Source organism: Thamnophis elegans, chromosome 2 (genome assembly GCF_009769535.1).
Source record: "Thamnophis elegans isolate rThaEle1 chromosome 2, rThaEle1.pri, whole genome shotgun sequence".
In the NCBI taxonomy this organism is placed as follows: domain Eukaryota; kingdom Metazoa; phylum Chordata; class Lepidosauria; order Squamata; family Colubridae; genus Thamnophis; species Thamnophis elegans.
Window position 1 is genome coordinate 115,658,540 of NC_045542.1, and position 22,703 is coordinate 115,681,242.

At 40.3% G+C, this 22,703-nt stretch overlaps 1 protein-coding gene across 1 annotated transcript in view; it reads left to right on the forward strand.

The window, feature by feature from the left end:
* NCKIPSD (NCK interacting protein with SH3 domain) overlaps nucleotides 1-22,703 on the forward strand; it is a 116,116-nt gene that overhangs the window by 49,078 nt on the left and 44,335 nt on the right. The window contains exons 2-4 of the mRNA XM_032211309.1: nucleotides 13,834-13,946; nucleotides 14,945-15,140; nucleotides 22,074-22,161. Coding sequence (XP_032067200.1) covers nucleotides 13,834-13,946; nucleotides 14,945-15,140; nucleotides 22,074-22,161 — 397 coding nt within the window. The remainder of the gene's footprint in view (nucleotides 1-13,833; nucleotides 13,947-14,944; nucleotides 15,141-22,073; nucleotides 22,162-22,703) is intronic.

Here is a 22,703-nt window from a genome sequence, read left to right on the forward strand (position 1 = left end):
TTCTTAAAGAAACAGTACTACTATCATGACATATATTTTGCTATCCCAAATGTTAGCTTACACACCTAACACCCTCATTCAAATCACTGATGAAGATGTTGAAGAGTACTGGGCTCAACACTGAACCTTGGGAGACTCCCTGCACTCTTCCCTCCATGAAGAGGCAGTTCCATTGAGGAGTACAGGTGGGTGCACCAGTTACCAAGGCACCTGGGGTGACTAGGTCTAACCCACATTCTTCTACTTTATCTAATAGTAGGTTATGGTCTACCTTATCAGGACTTGCTGAAGTCCAAGTTAACTATATCAATGGCATTCCTATGGTCCACTAGGGTTGTCACCGTAATCTAATATGGCCAGTCTGGTATGATGTGTTTTTGACAAACCCATGTTGGCCTTGGGCTCTCGAGACGGTTTTTCTTCCTTTCTGAAGGGGGGGAATCACATCAGCAATTCTATAGTGGTTCTCCGGTACTCCAGGATCTCTGATAGATATAGTTTCAGTTGTTTGGAGATTTTGTCCGCCAGCTCCTTCAGACCCCTGGGTGTAACCCACCCGGTCCTGGGAATTGGACCTTGCCTAAGATAGACAGGCTACCATTTCTTCCCTATCTCATCTTGGGTTCCTAATCTGAATTTGGGATGCTGTTCTTGAAATACTTCGGCTTTACCCCTGCTGCTTGTCACCTTCGGGCCACTTCTCCCAGCAAGGGACCAATCGTTTCCTTAATCTTTCTTGGTTTTATCAGGCGGGAAGATGCCCCCTTTTGTATTTTATTCTATTTCATTATTATTATTGTGGTTGTGGTTCTTGTTGTTATTATTATTAATTTACCTTTGTGGCAGGCCTTTATTGTGAGCCTTAGCTCCCCTCACTCCATCTTTACACACACTCTAGTGGCCGCCCATTAAACTCCGTCTGTGTTTACATTCTGAATATCTCTGCGCTAATCCTAGCCATAGAATCATAGCACCCTTATGGCCGGGGGAAAAAAAAGGGTCAGACAGGCTGGTCCCCATGCCAGAACCCACCACAAACTCAGAATGGGATGCCCGACTATGAGAGATCGCAGAAGCACCTCAGATAGCCTATGAATTTAGACAACATTCGCTGAGGGCAGAACATACAGCAGGGGTGGGTTCATCAGAGCCGACTGGCTCAACCGGACCAAGGGGACAACTTGGAGCGGAAGCTGCAGCCATCAACCTTCAAGGAGCTGGCAGAGTGCTTCGGACACCCGGAGATCGACTTATTCGCCACGCCCCTCAACGCTCAGCTCCTGAGGGTCTTCTCCAGGTACCAGACATGGGGGGGGGGCAGAAGGGGCGGACGATCTGCAAAGCCCCCGGACCAGGGGTTGTCAGTATACCTTGTCGGATTCCCAGGGTCATATGGGAAACCCTTCGGGAGGGGGCGGAAGGGGTTCTTTTGGCGCCTCACTGGCCCCGGAGGCTGTGGTTGCAGATCTCCAGCGCTTCAGTGGAGAGGCCATGGAGAATCCCCCAGGAGGGAATATCCCTTAACCAGGAGTCCGCTGGAGCACCCAGACCTTCAATGGCTCCAGCTGACTGCTTAGCTCTTGAGCGGAGCACCCTGGGGAAAGACCTCCTCCCCCCAGGGTGATGCAGACTATCCAGACTGCCCGCATACTCTTCACAGAGCGTATCTATGGCTCCATGTGGCAGGCCTCTGCCTCATGGTGTAATCTCCTGGGGCACAATCCTAGCCAGGCCTCAGTGCCTCAGATTCTGGACCTCCTCCAGGCAGGCCGGGATAGAGGGTTAGCTTCTAACACAATTAGGAGACAGGTTTCAGCCATCTCACCAGTTCTCCTGCGTGGCAGGAACCAGAGCCTGACTTACCATCCTATGGTCAGGCAATTCCTCAAGGGAGCTTCCAACCCCAATCCGCACACAGCATTCAGGTTCCATTCCTGGGACTTACACAGGGTAGGGAACGCTCCAATAGGCGCTCCATTTGAGCCGTTACGAACAATTTCCCTTAAGTTCCTGATTCTCACGGTGGCCTTTCTGGTGGCCATCCCCTCCGCCAGGCAGATATATCCGAACTGCAAGCTCTGTCCTCCGGGGAGGATCTCTGCTTCTTCCACCAAGACAGAGTGGGGTTACGTCCATCATCCCCAGGGTGGGCCCCTGCTTTCATCAAACCCAGGAACTGATTTGCCCAACTTCTGTCCAGACACTTCCCACCTGTTAGGAAAGAAGTGGTTCTCTCTGGGCGTAAGGAGGGCTCTGAAGATTACCTCAGGAGAACCAGGCCAGACAGGAAATCCGAAGCCCTGTTTGTCTCCTCCAAATAGGGGCCTGGGTAACAGGGTGACTTCCACCACATTAGGTAGGTGGTTGCGAACCTGCGTTGCCACTGCATACCAATCGCAGGGCTTACAGACACCAATCATATCACAGCTCACTCCACGCGGAGCGCAGCCAGGGCCTGGGCCACACAGACACCCCTGGCCGGAATCTGCAGGGCAGCCACGTGGGCTTCCCCCTCTCCCTTTGCTAGGAACTATAAACTGGACTCTTTTGCCTCAGCAGAAGCCTCTTTGGGCGCAGGGCATTGCAGGCGGTTCACAGGGCCGGGCCCACGCCTCAACTGGCATGAGCGGGGGACATGGGGCCTCTTGGGTCTCCCTCCCTAGGGACGTGCAGGCTTTGGTACGTCCCATTCTGGATACTCCTCCCCCCTCACTATGGAGAAAGGGCGTTGGTACTTACCTGATACGCCTCTTCTCATAGTGGGGGGAGGAGTATCCAGTCCCCCCCTGACTATGTTTGTACGACTAAGTTTTATGTTCACAGTTTTATGAAATATAAATATGGATGTTGAAGACGATAAAAGCTAAGAACTGAATTAAGAGTCTGGAGTGAATGGTGCAACGAGTCGGATGGAGCTCTTCGTCAAATCTGGGATACCTGCTGCCCAGGGGGGCGTTACCCAAAGAGCTTATCTGACTCACCCAATCATGAGAGGACAAAGTCAAACCCATTCTGGATACTCCTCCCCCCACTATGAGAAGAGGCGTATCAGGTAAGTACCAACGCCCTTTTTCAGGGTGGGCCAGGTGGTCTTTTGTAGTCAGCAGCTATAGAACAATGCAAAGGTATGTGGACCTGGGTATAAATGAGGTGGGGAGAGGTCCTGGAGCTCTGGTGAGGGGCTCAGGCACTTCTCTCACCCCATCATGCTTGAGAGGCCTGGGCCCTCTTTCAGTGTACAGTTTGACAACCTGCACAGTTAGTTAATGACTTCCGACAACTGAGATTCTGGGCCCAATCGTGGACATAAGTGGGTCATAATAGTAAGTTAAATTTAGGTGTTATCCTTTAATTATAATCTCTAGTTCTTTCTAGTTCTAGTGTCCAATCTTCCAAGTCTCATCCTTTCATTTCAAAATAAAAGCACTTTCCCATAAGAAGAATTCTCACAGTTAATTCCAAACTCTTACTTCAAATCCATCTGGACCCTTAGTCCACCTATAACTTTCTAGAATCAGCATTCTAATCATCCTTTTGTTGTTTATTCTAAATTTTTTTGAAACATCTTTAAAATTGTACAGTATTTAAAAGGGGTTGTTGGGTTTTTGTTGTTGTTAAGAATTGAAGGATCTCCACCCACATGTTCTAAAACTTGTGGATCCAAAGTTTCCTCATAGTTGAACAGTCATTAACAAGCAATTTCTAAAAGTGACTAGAAAAGATGATGTTTTGCATTGCTGTTCCTTGCCAGGAGCAAATTGTATAGATCCCTTGTGAGCAATTTCTGAATTCTTGTCTGGAGAAGAATTATGAAGAGCCAACCTAATCTCTGGTTCTTCATTCAGCACAGTCATCGGCTACGCTTCTTCAGTTCGACTTTTCTTCCCCGGAAGTCAAATCATATGTATTTTCAAATATGGACTAACTGCAAAGAAAGGATAAGTGGCCTGTTTGAGAAATATGGGACTCAGGAGAATAGATTAAAAAAATCAATAATGTAATAAATGGGATGGGAAAATGGATGAGTAGAAAATTACTTTTCAAGGTTTAAAAAAACCACAGAAAAATATGCTAGCTTGGTATTTAATAAAAAGAAGTGCTTCTGTCTTATGCTGAGTTATGGAAGTGGCTTCTGTGTCTTATTTTTTTGTAAAAGGACATATCTTCTTTTTGAGGTTCATTCATGTGTTTCAGAGATAAAGACATTTAAAATGAGAAGTTATACCATATCACTGTAACCATTTTAGTTCCAGTTCTCTTATATATGCTTATACCCATGTGCATATGCAGTATTGAGAGAAAGATAAATAAATGAATAGGGTTGGTTTACTAGGAAAGAAAATAATGTTTTTACGCATTGCCAATTATGGATATCCTGGAGATCACCTGCATATGATGGATGTTTTATTTATAAATGTTGTTGCAAACTGCCAAAATTCTGGAGCTGATCCATTCAGAACAGGTAGATAGGTTAACAGACAGTCAGACAAGCAAGAGATAACAGAATGACCAATCTCCTTCCTCATTACACCAGATAGGAAGATTCAAAAGATAAAATTCCTCCTGAAATAAAAGACAATTTCTGATCAAAACAACTACACGAGAACATTTTGAATTATGCAGAACAACTACAGTATGTTTCCATCTGCACCTGAAATAAAAAAGTCCGTTTTGGCTTATGTCTGGTATAAAACATCCCCAGTATGCATAGTTTTTGCAAATAAACCTCCCTGCAATAGCTGTTATGCTTCTCTGCATACTTAGGGCAAAAAATAATAATAATGATACCCCAAATCTCTTGCTACATACCCATGGTGATTGTGATTTAAAATTTACTTCTAAATGCATTTTGAAATTACTTTTAAGAATAATTCGCTTGCATCCATTTTTGTCAGAACATGATAGTCCCAGAATAATATCCATTTTAGGGAATAACCCAACAAATTTCTGTAGTTAACATAGTCGTGTCTTATAGAAGAAAACAAAACCGTGCCCTTTAGATCACAATGAAATGCATTCAGAAAACATCTCAAGGTTTCTTTAAAGTTTGTGCTGATATCTTTACATTTTACAATGACAGCTTTGTAGGGAGACGTGCAGACTGCTCTGTTGAGCCCTTCAATTCTTTTCCGTTTGCTGCTAAGAGAATCCTTGGGATTTGGATCTCTAGTTTACTATTCTCTTTGTACATTTTCCTCACATCTAGCAGGGAAAAAATGTATCTAGTGGCGCATTCTTTTGTGTTTGTCCCCTGAGTGACAAAGAGGTGCCTTTCCATCATTAGTGTTTTATTAAAATACACAAATAGATTTACCTATGTACCTCATAACTTGCAAATGATATTTTGCTTCTTTCTTCATGCGGGAGTCTTCATAAGTACCCAGCCTTATCGCTGGTTTCATTGATCTCTTTCTCTCCAATGCCTGCCTCTTTGCAGCTGGTCATTTTGGTTGCTGACAGGGGATTGTGTGATGGCAGGCAGCTTTTCTTTCATAACTATGTGTTGATGTTGGCCATCGATCAAGCAATGAACCAAGTTTCAGCTTGGGAGTGAGGTCATTTTATTCTTCCTCTCATTTCCTTTCCTGTCAAGCCCATGCATGTATCTAAGAATCTAGGGCAAATACCACAGTTCTGCAAAGAAATCTTTTCTGCGAGTGTGGCCTTTTGCATCCTTCCTCTTTCTGCTAAAAATGAAAAATAATATTGGGTTCTGCTTACGGTGTATTCATACATACTCTTAATTTGCATGCAATGATGGAGTAGAAAAAAGAAGGTGTGACTTTATAAGGAAGCTGTAAGAGGCTTTATATAAATAATCTGATTTAATCTCAGTGCAGAATACTAGTTTTCAATAGGTTTCATAGAAGCTGTTCCATTATATCAAATGATAAGATGCATTGAAGATATCCTGAAGGAAAGGAGTAATGTAAATCTAACAAATGAATAATTTTCTCTTAGTTAACATGAGTAGAAGACAGTATAAATGTTTTAGTTAAGTAAGTGGTTTGCTATTACTATTTACCATTTACTAAGTTTAATTCTTCCAGGAGCTGGGGTTTGTGTTTTGACTTAATATTTAAATTGCTTTTCTGTACCCTGGTAAAATATGCTGTTTGAGAAGTACGTAAGGCATCCATTTTTTTAGAAGAGTTGATGGAAATTGTTCTGACCCCCTCCTCTGTCCAATAATGAAAGCCGAGACAAGCATAAAATGAATGTCTTTTAATAACAAGACCAGATTCTTGGTGGCTGAAAGCCAAATAAACAAACAGATAAGGACTTTGGCAGCAAGTCCGACAAACCTTGGCAGCAATGCAAACAACCTCTGGCAGCAATCCAGCCTGCCAAGTTTGTTTCTCTTTAGTCAAACGTTGATTTCTGCAAGAAGGGCATGGCACAAGCAGTCTCTTTTATAGTCTGGGAGAGGAGCTTAATGACCATCAGCTGAGCGTAATTACCTCCTGTAATTACGTAGTTGTTCTTGACGCCGAGTAGCCCTTCGACAGCGTGCATCCCTGAACAACTCACAGGTGGTTTCTGGATCACACTCTCTTGTCTCCTCCCCACTGATCCAAGGCTCAGGTGCCACCTGGTGGCCAACCAGTCTCTCTGCGCCCTGCTCGGAGTCGGAACCCTGTCCAGGGTCCTCCACATCCTCCAGAGCCGACTCAGAGGGCCCCTCGCTGTCGGAGTCTGGTGGCAGCTCCAACGGCTCCTGCCAGGCCACAACAGAAATCATGTTGGGATTTTGATTTATCTCATTTTGATTTAAAAGCATTTCTGTGTTTGAATGGAGGTCGTATTACTCATTTCTTTCAGCTTCAGTTTTATGTATAATCAGTTGAAAAGTGAATTTTCAACTAACATGTCATCCTTGCTATTGGCAATATGGTTCTACTTGGTCTTACCCAGACAGTCACAGAAAGAAAAAAGCTCACTAAGACAGAATGTTACCATTTATCTAGATTTATTTCAAGGCAGAGTTTTTCAGGATTGGCAGGGTAAAATACCTACCTGACCTCACTACCATAACTAAGGGGTTATGCATGTATGGTTCTCATAAGACCCAATAATGTAAACTACATAAATGAACCATCAACCTATCAAAGGAAAAGTCAAATATATTTAATCCAGTTTATTGGGAAAGTTCTGTTGTCCGTTGTAAGTTAGCACTGTGCATTTTCTGCCTCCAGTTTATCATAGCAGCGAGTAGGAACAGCTTGGTATTTTCATCTAATATATTTCAATTAATTTTAATTAATGTTTAATAATTGTTCACTGCAATGATATATTTCCCCATAAGAGAAGAAGCTTGAGTGTATTACTCTTATTCTCTCTTCTGAATACACATTCATATTGGACAATGTGACTGACTGCCCTCTCTGTTCAGGTGATGGCTACAGGAAAGAAGTAGAATTCCATGCATGAAGATAAGTGCTGGCTCCCTCTGTGTACCACTAATTTCTAATCAATCTTTTTTCTCATACAAGTTAGGAGAATGGAAATCCTTTTTGTTTTAGAAACCTGTTGCAGTAAACCAATTGTTTGCTAGTTTCCTTGGCTTTAAATGTTGTCTCTGAGTACCAGTAACATGCTTAGGAATTAGACATTAAAAAGGATTCTGTTTGCTATTTGTTTGACTATTACTTCTATACTATATTTCTGTTTAAATCATTTTCATGTTGCACATCAAAGCAAAAAGGATATGAAATCAGGAATTCAAAGGACCATGTTTTGCATTAAAAATAAAAAGGGTGACACTTCCATCAGGCCAATGTGATTTTGGCAAATGTTTTGATCTGCTGTGGTGATGACTAATTCTGGAACCTTTTAACTGGAAGCACTGAAGGAAGTGACATTTAATAGGGTAAAGCACTTTTTTTGTGATGATGTGTAATAAATGGGATGTTTCATTTAACAGTTGCCACTTTGATTTAAATTTTAATTGGGGTTAAAACAGCAAAGCAAGTTTAGAGCAGATAATGGTTAAATATTATGTCTGCACAGGACAACATGGTAAAAAACCCCATCCAGATATTTGCTTGATGTTTTTGTTTCTTAGCTAGCCAGGGAAAGCATTCAAATTGTCCTTGACATGTGTGGCACGTTATTGCAAAGCCTTTTTCTCAATATAAGAAGCATCTTGCTTTTAATTCATTACGTGACCTTTGAAATGAAATGGCTTTGGGTCTGGGCTGTTTCCTCTAAATTGGGAGTGACAAGGAAGAAGTGGAATATTATTGTATTTTATCTTCCTTCCCAAAGGAAAAGAAAAGCTTGGTTTGAAAGGTAAATTTTTTCAGGGAATTGTCATATCTGTAATAGGCCCATTGCCTTAAATATGTAAATTACATGCAGAGCACACGCCTGCATCCATCTTTGGTTCTGTCAGCACAGCCCATAAGATTCCATTTGTCTAGAATAATGTTTTTCTGAAAGATATGATTATTCTAGACTGCTGAACAAGTTCTTTGATGTGACTGGCATTTAAACAACCATGGTGTTTTGAAGAATGACATTTAGCGAAGTACTTTGCAGGAGAGATTTTTTTTAATGTGTATTGACAGGAGGGAGGGAATAAAAAACAGAAAATGGTTGGGGGTTGGGTTGTAGAAAAGAGTTTGCTATTGATAAGTAGCATATGTGTGTTGAAGCAAGACAGCCCTAATTTAGGTTGAGTTGCCCCTGCCTTGCCTACTATATGGTCAGCAAATCTGGGACAATTTTTTTCCATTTAAAAGATAATGGAGAGGGGGGAAATCTTCCCTTCAGGAAAATACAGTATTTTCCTGATCGGTATCAAAATCTGAATCATCTGTAGCCTGAAAACTGTGAGCAATGACTGCAAGAGGAAGGAGGATTTTATTTAGAAAGGATGAAGATACCTTGTTCAGAAACTTTGAGGAGCATCTTGAATGCTTGACTAAACATTCTGTGGATTTTATTGAAAAGGTATCAATATTATAAAGACAAACGGGTACCAGAAAATGAATCTCATTTTCTTGGTGATAGTCTAAAGCAAAAGTCTAAATGTGGAGATTTAGGGACAAAATAATTTTGTTTGCTCTTACTATGTTTTGTCAGGGAAGTTCAAAATTGATTCATTTCTGCAATTTCACCTATGCTGGCCTGTAAAGAAAGATAACTAATGTATAATAAGTGCACGTGAATAAGGTATCTCTGAATTCAGTGAAAGTCGTGTCAACTCATATTATCAACTGCTGGCCACCTTCACATTTCCAATACACCAGTATTAAGTTGGACTAGATAACCTTGAGACCTGTTCGGTCATCATTTGAGGGAAACATAGTGCAGTCTGATGTGACCAGAATAAACATTAAATTTTACAGTGACCATATTGTTTTTACCCCAAAGCTGGATGGTCCTGTGATCATCTAAGAAGAGTGTATATCATAAATAAAAAAATAATTGTAGTGGCAAACTTTAATAATAGGACAATATTTACTTACCTAAGTAGATCAACAGAACGACCATAGGCAGGCAAAAAAAGCAGTGGGAGTGACTTCTGACTTCCTGCTGGCTTCCTCATTGACTTTGCTTTTAGGAAGCTGCAGGGAGCATTGGAAATCATGATATGGGACTACAGAGACACTGCATTTGCCACAATTTTGCAAATACAGCTTGCCAGAACATTATAAAAATTTCAATGCCAATGAAGTGATGGCTCCCACATGTTTATACATTCTTTAAGTTAGTGGATTTTAGGTACTTTGATTCAAAAATTATTGTAATATAATACACTATTTGGATTAACGTGAGAGTACAAACAAATAAACACGATGAGAATTTAATTGAGATAGAAGATTCTGGTCACATCAGACTGCACTATGTTTCTTTCTTTTTTTTTTTTTTAAATATAATTTTTATTAAACATTATTACCTTTAAAAAACAAGAAGAAAAATACAACAACATAAATACAACGACATAAGCAAGACAAATCATACATAACAATATAGAGTAAAACATACAGATACAAATGCCGTTTTAAACATACAACCCCCCTCCCCCCCCCACGGTGACAGTCATTCACAGCCCAATTTTTTCTTTCTTTCCTCATTATTAGGTCTCTAAGCCACATCTTCTCATTGCAAGATTCAGGGATCTATTACGGTACCTACGTTAACTTTCCCCATTTTAAGTCCCTGCTGTTCTCCTAGTCGCCCACATATACCATAGGTTCCAGCTAAGATAATGTTCTGTTTCTCCTTTGTCTCTCAGCCAGCCCATCATTCTGTCCATTTCTGCACATTCGTAGATCTTTTTAATTATAGCATCTTCCGACGGTATAGTGGTGGATTTCCAAGATTGTGCATAGGTTATTCTTGCAGCCACAATTATATGCAGGCTCAAGTGCCATATTGAACTGCTTATGTTATCTGGTTTGATGCTTAGTAACAGGTTCTCAGGTCTCCATTCAATGTTTGCCCCGGTAACCTCTTTTAACCATTTTTTAATCCTTTTCCAATATTTCGTGGCCTCAGTACAGGACCACCAAATATGATAGAATGTGCCCTCCTTTCTTCCACATTTCCAACACAATGGAGATAACCCAGGAAACATCTTGGCTAACCTCGTTGGGGGGAAGTGCCACCTATAAACCATCTTGTATATATTTTCTTTGAATGCAGTGGATGTTGTAAGTTTAATGGTCTTACTCCATAGCTCCCACCATTTGCCCATTTCAATTTCATAACCTAGGTTTCTCTCCCATACTATTAGAAGGCTTTTGTCCATCTCTTCATTAGTATCTTGGCAGGTCAAAAATTGGTAGATCTTTGATAACATTTTCTTGTCTCCACCAAACAAAATCTTATCTAGCCCCTGAGGGTTTGGGTAGATCCCGAAACGTGCCTTATCACTTTTAAACCTGTTTCTAACCTGTAAATATTCCCACCATTCCAAATTCCTTCCCTGTTGCTCTAATTCCATTTTTGTTTTCATGTTGCCCTCTTCTGTCATGATATCTTTATATGTTATGTTTCTTGTCCAATTAAATAAACTCGGATGCGTTAAGGCCTCTAATGGTGCCAACCAACACGGAACCCTAAGATAATATTTTTTCCTCATTTTTTCCCAGACCCCCATCAAAATCTTCCGAATATAATGTCCCATGAAGTACCTATGGGGGGTGTTTCTTTCTTGCCAGAGGGAGGCATGCCATCCCTGGGGGAGGTCATGTCCCTCTATAGCCAATAGGCGCCTTCTATTCAACATCACCCAATCTTTCACCCATGTCATGATTGCTGCGTTATAATATGCTTCCCAATTGGGTACTCCGAAGCCTCCCAGTTCTCTGCGTTTTTGCAAAGTTTGGGCTTTGATTCGTGCTTTCTTTCCTTGCCATATAAACTGTGTCACTATTGTCTCCAAGGATTTAAAAAAAATTTTGTCCAATTTAGTTGGTGCCGTTTGAAACAAAAACAAAAATTTTGGTAATACATATGTCTTGACTGTCGCAATCCTGCCCATCAGAGACAATTGTTTGCTACTCCAATTAGTCATATCTTTGGATACCTGTTGTAGCAATTTCATATAGTTATCTACCTTGATAGAGGAACATCTCTCCGTCAGCCAAATTCCCAAATATTGTACTTTGTGGGCCATGTTGATCCCTAACAGGCTTTGTACTTCCCTTTTCTGGTTCAGAGTCATATTTTTAATTAACAGTTTTGTCTTCTCTTTGTTTATACGTATCCCCGCTATCCTGCCGTACTCCTCTATTTTACGTAAAAGTTGTATCCCAGACGCCATAGGGTCCTCCAGGATAAAAACAAGGTCATCGGCGAAAGCCTGGACCTTAAATTCCTGAGCTTTAGCTCGTAACCCTTTAATTTGTGTATCGCTTCTCACTATTCTAAGAAGGGGTTCTAATGTGAGGATAAACAATAGGGGGGATAGCGGGCATCCTTGTCTTGTGCCTTTACCAATCACAATGTCACCCGCCTCTTCTCCGTTTACCAATATTGTCGCGGTTTGTCGTACATAAATTGCCCGAATTGCATTTAAGAAGCTTTCTCCAAACTTCATGTTTTCTAGTTGTGACAACATAAAATTCCAATTTACCCGATCAAAAGCCTTTTGTGCGTCAAGAAACATAAAGGCCACTTGTTTATCTGGCCGAGCTTCATAATATTCTAAGGCATCCAAAATAATTCTGACATTGTCTTTCAAATGCCTTGACGGCAGGAAGCCGTTCTGATCAGGGTGTATAAATTTGTTAAGGAAAAATTTGAGTCTATCTGCCAATATAGCTGCAAAAATTTTATAATCCACATTCAAAAGTGAAATGGGCACTATGTTTCTGTCAAAGGATGACCCAACATGTTGCAGAGTTATCTAGTGTTAATTAAATTATAAGAAAAAGGATAATACTTTTTTAAAAGATGCACTGTGTTAATCTGATAATAATAGTTTTGGAAGTATTTTGTGTGCATATTGTTTTGCAATATGTCACAGAAACACAGCTCAAGGAAATTTAAGTTGAAATATTTAATGAATAAATTAAATACAGGTGAGATTGTAGGAGAACAAGGGAAGCCTATATGAAACAATCACTCACACAGATATTTTGAATATTAATCAGTTTAGCTGATAAACATACATTATGTTTTGGAGAATGATGCATATAAATTGATCTTGGTCTTCATGGAACAATTATGGTTTCTCATTATGGTGTTGAAAGATGATTTATAAGCAGTATGAGAAGGTTTTATTTAAATAAAATGACATATCAATAATATTTTATTTGTATGTTTTCCATGAAAGTTGTTTTAGATAATTTCTTTCAAATATTGTTTATTGTTCATTGTTTCTTTTCAACCTTATCTTTAAGTTCAAAGCAGTAACATTTGGTTAGCCTAAGAAAGAGTATACAGGACTGACGTTAATTCACTTCAAAATATACTGAACTGTAACTCTTATAAAACCCTACTGTCTGGAAATTGTGGGGATTGAACCTATCTAGGTGAAACCAAACTTTGAAAGGCTGATGATAGGCTGTGGCTGGGTGACATCAGGAAGTTCAGTGATTAAGATTTGCAATATTACTTGAGGGTAATACAAAGAATAATTACTGTTTATTATTTCAACATAAATTTTGAGTGTAAATAATAATTTTGTATGACATGTGTTGCATAAACTTTACATTAGCTGAATGGCTTACGTTGGAGAATAGTTATTACACTCTCTAGTGCCTGAAGGTAAATACAGTATGTATAATTCTAGCTGCTAGATTTTTTTCATTTGTAGGATATTGATGGAATCTAGTCCTTTGGTTTTTCCAAAAATGAGCAGTGGTAGCAAAAAAAGATACGGTAAATGTAAAATTATCACCTATCTTACAATGAATGTAGAAGAGTCACTATGGCAATTTGAATGTGAAATTGATCTGAAGAGCTGCTTTGTACCTCTGAAGTTTTGGTATTGATCTTCATGTAATGAATTGCAGGGACTCCAGGGCCTAGGATGCGTGAATAGAACTGTGATGTATATTCCACTGCTGTCAGAACAAATGTTTTTTCTATTCTACCAATAAATCTTACACAGACAAAAGCCATTTTGTATACCACCCGGTTCATTCGGTTTATTTCAAAAGAATTTCCAACAAATACCTTTATCAAGTAGTAAATGGAAATGGATTTTGTTATAAATGAATACTGTGGGTTATAACTACAAAATGATTGGGCATATTTCAGATGCTACCTGTGCAACAGATTTAAGGTGGCTACATTTGTCAATTCAATATTGTTATTTATAAACCTTGTTGGGAAGAGGAATATGCTTAATGTGGCATATGTTGTGTTCCTTAGGTGCTAGAACAAGATGTGGTTCTGCAATCTATTGATAGAGCTATTGAAGCCATTCATAATGAGGCAATGAAGAATGGAGGAAAATACAACTTGGAACAAAGGGACGTCCTTCAGTAAGTAAAACAAACAAGGATATTCAGCACGGTATGAAAATATGGTTATCTGAAACATTGTCATAATTAGAACCATGTTAGGTAATATAAGAGATACAGAGCTGGCTCTCTCTTTCTTTCATTCATCTTTTCTCCATGTAACACTTTATTTAAGTCACATGGTATGGTGATGTCTTTATTTTTTAACATCTGGTTTCCCCCTTAGAGTGCCTTTGTTTCCAAAGAATTGAATATTCATTTGCAAACTAGTATCAAGGTTTGTGAAGACATAACATCATTTGAAAGAGTGGAAAAGTGGAACAGAATGATTAAATATCAAGATGAATGAGTGAGTGAGTGAGTGAATGAACGAATCTAAGAAAGCAGTAGTACGCTGGAAATAAACCAGAGAAAGTTACAGATAAATGAGATTAAAGGCTATAGAAGAAAAGGAAAAAATGGACTGTAGGAAAAGTCAAGTTAAAGAGAGGATGCATTGATAGAGCAGAAGAACGTGAAGCTTTTCGAGAATCACATTTGATATAAACAAATGTCTCTGATGATTACTCAAATTATGATATCACTAATTCAAAAATCCTCTTAACTGACAACACGATGGCTTACAGTGGCGCTAGATGCTCTGTAATCTAAACTAAAAGTGGTACTCTAAAGCTAAAAGAATCTGTGAGCGATAAATACCGTTAAAGTCCAGTTTTCATCCATCCTCACCATTAGCCGTGCTGATTGTGATTAAATCCAGTAACATTTGAAAAATGACCAGATTGTCTCCATCCCTATAGCATTAATCTTTTGTAGCTGAATTTCCTCATAGGGGTAATAAGGAGCTTCTTAGTTTCCTATACCTTACTTCATATAGGTTAAGGAAAAGTCTTGATTTATTTCTTGATTTTTTTAAAAAGATGCTCATTATATATACAGATTTCAGCTCGTCGTATCGCCGATATATTGGACATTCCTGAAACTTACTTTCTCATTGTGATTCTTTGCTATGTTATCAGAAAATTGATCCATCATCGAAAGGAAACAGTTTCCCGCAAAGGACATTCACCATCCACTCAAGGAATGACCCCATCCACCAGTGATCACCATCTGGACCTAGCTAGGCAACCCAATGGTGTCTGCAGAACTGGATATGAACGACAACACAGTTTGCCTAACAAAGACATCCAGGAAGAAGAAGGTGACCTTTACCAGGTAAGGCCTTTGCCATATGTGTAAATTTTCTCCAGCCTGCTCTAGGCATGCAAAACCAATGACTTGGCTGGTGTTAAGATGTATTCTTTTCTTGTTGACTCTATATATCGATCATGAATAGGGAAAAGGAATGAGTAAAAAGGTGCATTTTACCCTACTAGAGTGTTAATAAATTTTGTACATCTTGAACTCCATTTGATTCTTTGGGGGCATAAAAGTTCACCTGCTGACTACCTGTTTTGTGAGTTTATGGAGAACAGTGTTTTCTTTAGTCTTACAGTCTAAGACCAGTCAAAAATTAATGGCAGCCATGTCTTCTTATGTTTCGATTATTGCAGAAGATGAGTTTTACAAGATGGCTGTTTTATGTTAGATTAGGCTGGGGTGATATAGAATTTTGTTTACTGATTTTTAAATATCTCTAGGAGTGGAATTTGTCAAGCTATCCAACAGTACCACAATGCACTTTTAAAGAATTGACTGTGTTGCGGGAATAAATATTTTAGTATGCTACTGTTTATTATCTCATTCTCTTCTGCCAATACTCTCCAAGCCTTAGTTAAATGTGAAGAATTTAACTGATTATCAAATCTTCATTGGGATAACTGTTGTATGGTTGACTGAGAGGGGATTCTGAATGCAATAATTTCAACCCATCTGAGAGCACCTGATTGGGAAAGTCTGCCTTACATATATTTTGTTACTAATGTTAAAGTAAACTAAATTTAAACTAAAAACTGAGTGCGGAAAAGGTGAGACAGAGACAATCTGTCCACGGTTAGATCAGCTGGTCCCATTAGATCTCACAGTAGGCATGCTGAGAGTACCAGAGGCTAGGGATCTGTTCCTGATAGCCTTCTCTGCTATGGCTCCTGTCTTATGAAACATCCTTCCCCCTGGAATTAGATTGGCCCCATCCCTTTTGATTTTTCAAAAGGCCATCAAGACCTGGTTACACTGAGAGGCCTGGGGTTCCCAGGGAACCAGTAGCAGAGCCGATTGTCTTGTCGACTCAACTACTGAGGGGGCCACTTCTTTCCTCCCTTCACTCAGGGTTAGTATGTTTGTTTTTATTATTATTAACTGCTGTGATTTTTTTTAGATTTTTCTGTTTATATTGGCTGTTTTATTTACTGTTGTGTCTGCCAGTGGCCTTTGATAAGATGAGTGGCTGTATAAATTTGATTAATAAATAAGTGACAAGAGCTTTATGTGCCCATTATTTTCCATATATATATTTGTTAGTTCTGAAGTTAATGATATAGCAGGGAAATAAGTCTCTCCAAGGGACAAGCTTACGTCTTAGTTAAATGAAGGCAAGCTCTTACGATTGGAGGTACAGCAGAATGGGGAAATTAATGTTGATGGAAATTGATGGAACAGGACCTGTCGCCTTCCAAAATAACTTCTTTTTCGAGTGTTGACATCTGCACCCAAGACAAATAAACTCATTTAGCCTTTGGGCTTTTTTTTTTTTGGAAAAGAAGATAAAAGCTAGATAGATTTCTTCATGGGGAGAAAAATGAAAGGCAGAACTCCTCTGCCCATCTCTATTCCCTGTCATGATCCTTTTGTATCAGTGAAGCTCTAGCAAAGCATAAGTGCATTGACAAATAATGGGAAGACAATTTCCTATAATCCAGTTTGTGAAGGATTTATGGCCAATCTCTCTTCAGTGTATTCCAAATAGAATACGCTTTGCACTTTGATAAATAGATGATGTTCTCAGAATCAGGATGAAATATATTTGTATTTGGTGTGTGTGTGTGTGTGTGTGTGTGTATGTTGATGATATAATTTTTAAGCTTCAATCTCTTCCCTCTAATTTGAAAAATGACTTCCTAGCATTAGGTTTAATCTTTGTGGTTGTTTTCTAAATAGCCTGTTTCTGATTAAATTGATTAAGTACTTTTTGCTTCTGAGAAAAGAATATGAAGGACAACAAATCTCTTCTTTCTGTTAAAATCATTGAGACAGGGTAGTAGGGTTGAAGAATTTGGAGTGCTTAGATGCAAATGCTTGTTTCCAGATGCTTTGCTAACACAGGGCAGTTTTCTCAGGTAAGTTGCTGTGGAAATAGGTTTAAAATGGATATACTTTTGAGCAGCATGCATTCAGGCTTCAGCAAAATACAATTTGGATATCTGGGTACCTTTGGGCACACACACACCCACACAAACATATACTCTTTCTCCGCAAAAGACATTTCTAGCTCATAGGGACATCATCAGCCTGAGATTACACATTCTTAAGATTGCAACCGTTTGAGAATATGACTGCTGATCTGGTCTCATAGATGAAGGTTTTTATACTGGGTTGATAAAAGGGGAAGAAAATGGACAGAAGGAAATGCTGTCTGACTCTAGTGCTTCTCTTTTTATTAATTTATTTTACTAAATTTAAATTTAGACTCCAGATGATAATGGGCAGCTTAAACTTTCAAAAAGCAAAAAAATAGAAAAAGAATCAGAAGAAAAAATCATACAAGCAAGCAAAAAATAACCAACATGGACTCAGTTGAACCATTCTACCTCAAGACCTAGGAGAACAGCCAGGTTTTCAAGGACATTCAAAATATTAGCAGGGTGACAACCATATGCATCTCTGGGAGAAGCTGTTTCAGAAGGCAGGTGCTGCAACAGAGACGGTAGCTGATAGATGGCTCTGTTTAATCAAAGGCACCTGGAGCATATCCATTCTCTCCAATGTTACTGGGCAGGCAGAGACTATGGGAGACAGATGGTCCCTCAAATAACTAGGCCCTATGCCAGCGATGGCGAACCTTTTTTGGCTCGCGTGCCATAAGTGGGGGGAGCGCAGGGGGGTCGTGTGTGGGCATGCCACACCCATAATGCAATGCGCGACACCCCCCCCCCACTTTTTGCATGCTTTTTTCGCCCTCCCCAGGCTCCAGAGGCTTTATAGGAGCCTGGGGAGGGTGAAAACAGCCTCCCCCGCACCCCCGGAGGCCCTCCAGAGGCTTCAGGGACCTTCAGGAGGCTTCCCTGAAGCCTCCGGAGCAGTCAAAACAACCCTCCGAGCAAACCAGAAGTCAGCTTCCTCAAGGTCCCTGAAGCCTTCGGAGTGCTTAAAACGACCGTCCGAGCAAACCGGACGTGACTTCCGGTTTGCTCAGAGGGTCATTTTGATTGCTCCAGAGGCTTCAGGGAAGCCTCCTAAAGGTCCCTGAAGCCTCTGGAGTGCTCAAAACGACCCTCCAAGCAAACCAGAAGTCCATTCCCAAACTTCCGATTTGCCCATAGGGTCGGTTTTTTGTGCTCCGGAGGCTTCAGGAAAGCTCATGAAGCCTCTGGAGGGCCTCCATGGGGGGCAGGGGAGGCTCTTTTCTCCCTCCCGAGGCTCCTATAAAGCCTCTGGAGCCTGGGGAGGGCAAAAAATGGCTTTTAAAAAGGGTGAACTCAGCGCCTCGCGTGCCCTGACAAATGGCTCCGCGTGACATCTGTGGCACGCGTGCCATAGGTTCGCCATCCCAGCCCTATGCCATGAAGGCCGTACACTTTGAATTGTACATGTAAGCCAGTTATCAATCATTTTGGTTCATAAAGCATTGGGAACCCATGGGTATAGTGTGGCTTGCCCATTGCTGCTTGCACCACTGCATTCTGGACCAGTTGTAGCTTCTGAGGAATGAGGATTAAAAGCAATAAAAATCCAACATTAAAATAAAGAAGAAAAATTACACCTACATCCACTATACCTACCCAATAATTAGTGGGACCACACATATCATCCTTTTCTAGACATGAAATGCATTTATTGGAAAGAATCAACCTATTGTAAACATGCCCAGCCCAAATATATAATATAAAAATTGCATTAGTATATATTGTGATGTGTTAGTATATATGGTGAACTGCTCTGAGAAAACAGCTCCAAGTCACTAAATCCAACTGGCTCAAGAGGAGAGGGTCCTAGTTGGCTATAGTTTTGTAGATAGGTTTTTTTGATCCAGCCATCATTTGTATATCTTGATAGCCGCAGTCAAGGAGAAGTCCCGACGTGTAAAGCTGCTCTTATGGTGCAGCTACATCCACCTATATCCATCTCTGAATCCAGTTTTCTCCTTACCAACAGCACCACTCTGAATTTAATTTTATTTTGTTCTCCTTCATCCTGCCCATTATCAAGCTCAAGTGAAGGGTGTTGATTGTTCCTGTGGAATTAAATAAAAGAAGTAATAGAGCTGGGTGGCACAAGCATAGTGATGGCACTCTGTTCCAAAGTTCTAAATAAATTCCAAATAATCTACCCGATGGTTTCCGGTAGATGTTGAACCAAATAATATGATAGAGCTTTTTGGGACACCATAACACCACCATTTTGGTGAGACCTGGCAAGAAAGACTGGAATCTCTCTGCAAAACAATTTCCCTAAGGCACAAATTCTCAAGATGTCCACCTCCATCAGAGGTGTTGAAAGGTGCCAAGAAGTGCCTGAGAAATAGCAAATAGCAGCCCTTTAAAGTAGGCCAGATCAGGAAATAGGAACTACGGGAAGTCTGTTTTATTTTTATAAAAGGTGACAGAAAGCCTGACAGAATTTTGATTTCATTCTCTCTTATACCCAAGAGAATCAAGGTGGGCAATCATCTTGTCCTGTTTTTTTTTTTTGGCCAAACTCATGACTGCCTCATATCTTTGTCATACCAGTGTACTCCTCCATACCAATGTTGTATTTCTCCTCACCTAATTTCCAATGTACCTCATTCGCTGGGTAATCACTTTCATTATTCACCTTGAACTGGAAGGTTATCATTTTCTCAACCATCTTATTGAGAAATGGAATATTAGAGCCTGGCTTATAATTACAAAACTCTTTGAGGTGCAAAAAGGGCTTTTCAGTAAAGGTCACATAACTTTCTTTTTTAAGTAAGTGGCAAGACTTTCCTTGCTGAAGAAGTCATTAATCATTTCTGGTAACCATGAGTGATTCCAGTGTGACTAATTAGTTAACCAGGTGGGGAAAGTGTTGAGCAAACAGATGGTGGGCCTTAACTTTTCCACATCCTCTGTCCACATCATCAAGATGTATAAGCAATTTTTAAAAATCCATATGAAAAGGGAGTAGAATCAGCCCCAATACTAGAATCTGCGGTAAATTCAATCTTTTCTACAAAAATGATGGAAAATTGCTCTCAGCTGTTCTGGTTCCCTTCCCTCTACATCTTAATGGAAGAAATATTGTGCAACATTGAAAAGCTTTTGCAGAACTCTTCAGTGCAAATGCAACAGAGGTGGAAAAGAAGAAAACACTCTCTGCTACATCCACTGCCACAAAATAGGATTGTAAGCAGGCTTTGGGGAGAATGCAAATCCATGTTAAAATCAAATTGTATCCAGATTCTCTGAAACAGTACTCAAGCCTACTATCAGTCTGCTTCATCCAAGATGCAATGTGATGGAATGGAGGGAAGAGGGCATTTAGGAATCATCTGGGTGAGCATCATATGTCACAAATTGGCCAGGTTTATCAGTACTGATAACAAACCAGGCTGGAAATTTGTGAAGTTACATTCAGAAAAGCATCCATCAACCCACTTGGGTTAAATCATCTTAATTACTCCTTTATCCCAGCAGAGGTGTATAGCAAAATCCTATCAGTGTCAAAAAAAATGTGCAGGTAAGTCCTTGGGTCATGACATCAGATGGGCCTGGATTTGACATTGCTAAGCAACACAATCATCGTCAGGTGTGGCATCACTAGTCGAGGCCATTTAGCAACAACAGTTCCAGCAGTCCTGGTTGCAGTTGTTAAATGAGGACTGCATGGATTCTTAAGGAAAAACCTTGCATAGCTGTGACTTCCAACTTCCTGCTGGCTTTCTCCGTTGACTTCGCTTGTGGGAAACAGGCAGGGAATTTCAGAAATCGCAATCATGTGACCACAGCTTGCTGCAGTGCTGTTGCCTGGGTTACAATTGGGGGTGGGGGCGGGGAATGTACGGCCATACCTGGAACTCTGAGGACCAGTCATAAGTCTGCCTCATACAACACTCTTATTAAGTTTGAACAGTTTTTGAATGAGTCATCATAACCCGAGGACCACCTTTCTGAGTGAGCTTAAGCAGACTGAGATGTTAAATGCATCCCAACATGTTATCTGAGAAACAGACTGTGCTGCACACACACACAAGAACGTATATCATTGTAGGGTTAAGGGTTCGTATTATGTTGTTTCACTGCTCCCGAGACAAAGGAACTCAAATGTTAAGATGTTGGTGTAGTGCCAGAGGGAAACATCCAGCCCATCTTGCTGTCATCCCTTCCCTCCAAATAAGAGGGCAAGACTTGCAGTCAATATTCCTAACCCTCTTTGCTTCCATAAAAAGTGTAAGATTTGAGAAGTGGAGTCATTAGAGGAAACCCTGCACACCACTTTTCTTCTCACGAGCCTCTTCAAGGAAGGATGCCATCGTAAATGGCCCTTTCCTACCCTGAGATGCTTTTCCTAGTCTAAGTTTAAAAAAAAAAAAACTCTGGATGCATTAACATGAAGGAAAGCTGCATGGCTCGAGCTTTTGTCTTTATCCTTTCACAAGGATAATTTGTTGCATGGATCACTCCCAGTGCCTCTAATGTGCACATGGCTTGCTGCCTCTGCAAAGGGGCTGAGAGCAATAGAGAGTGCATGTGTTTGACAGGTCTGTGCAACAGGAATCTGGCGCTCTGCTGAACATAGCAATTAAACATGCAGCTTTTTCTGTCTTAAAGGAGGGAGGGAGGCAACACACATTCCGAGGTTCTGCTAGGCTCAAACAGGAGACTGATGATTAACGCTATCCTCTAGAGGCATCTTTAAGAAATGAAAAAGCACTATTAGGACAAATTTGCTGCTGCCTAGGAATGAATGTTTTTGATACATTACCATTGCTCTCGCTGATGACATGGATTGTTCTAAAATGCTTTCTTCTAGATTTCTGCGCAGCCATGCCGTGCCACTCCTCTTATTCCTCCACCACCAGAGAAACGCAAGAATGTTCAGACCACTGCGCCTGTTAAAAGTAAGAAATTGTCTTGCAAGTTGGTGCTATTGAGGATCAAAGAATGCTAAATATCAGCTTCACTGGCTTGGCAGTAAGCGGCTCTTTGTGCTCTTGAGGACAAAAAAGAAAACACTAGTGAATTGGCAGGAAATGGAACTTCATCAGAAATGGGCCACCTGTGGTCCTTCAGAGGTTACTGAACTCCAGCAGAAGGGTTCACAGTTCTTAAAATTTGTATTTTTCAAAAAATAGCACATGCAGAGTGGAGTTTTTTGGAATTACAATTGTTCTAATTAAATTCAATTACAGTCTGATCAGTAATATGTACTTAGGCATATATATATTTTTCTTGAATTTAGTCCAACCTGTTTCCAAATAAACTCAGGCTGTCGGGCTGAAGCTTCCATTTTATTTTGTATATTTGCTCATCAGGTGAAACATCTAAACTTTTCTTCTGGCAATTGAAATTCCTATTTACATACACAACCTAATAATGCACTCCTGAAATTTGTTTTCACGGTCTAAAACTGGTCACAGCATATCTAGGAGCAAGTTTCTGA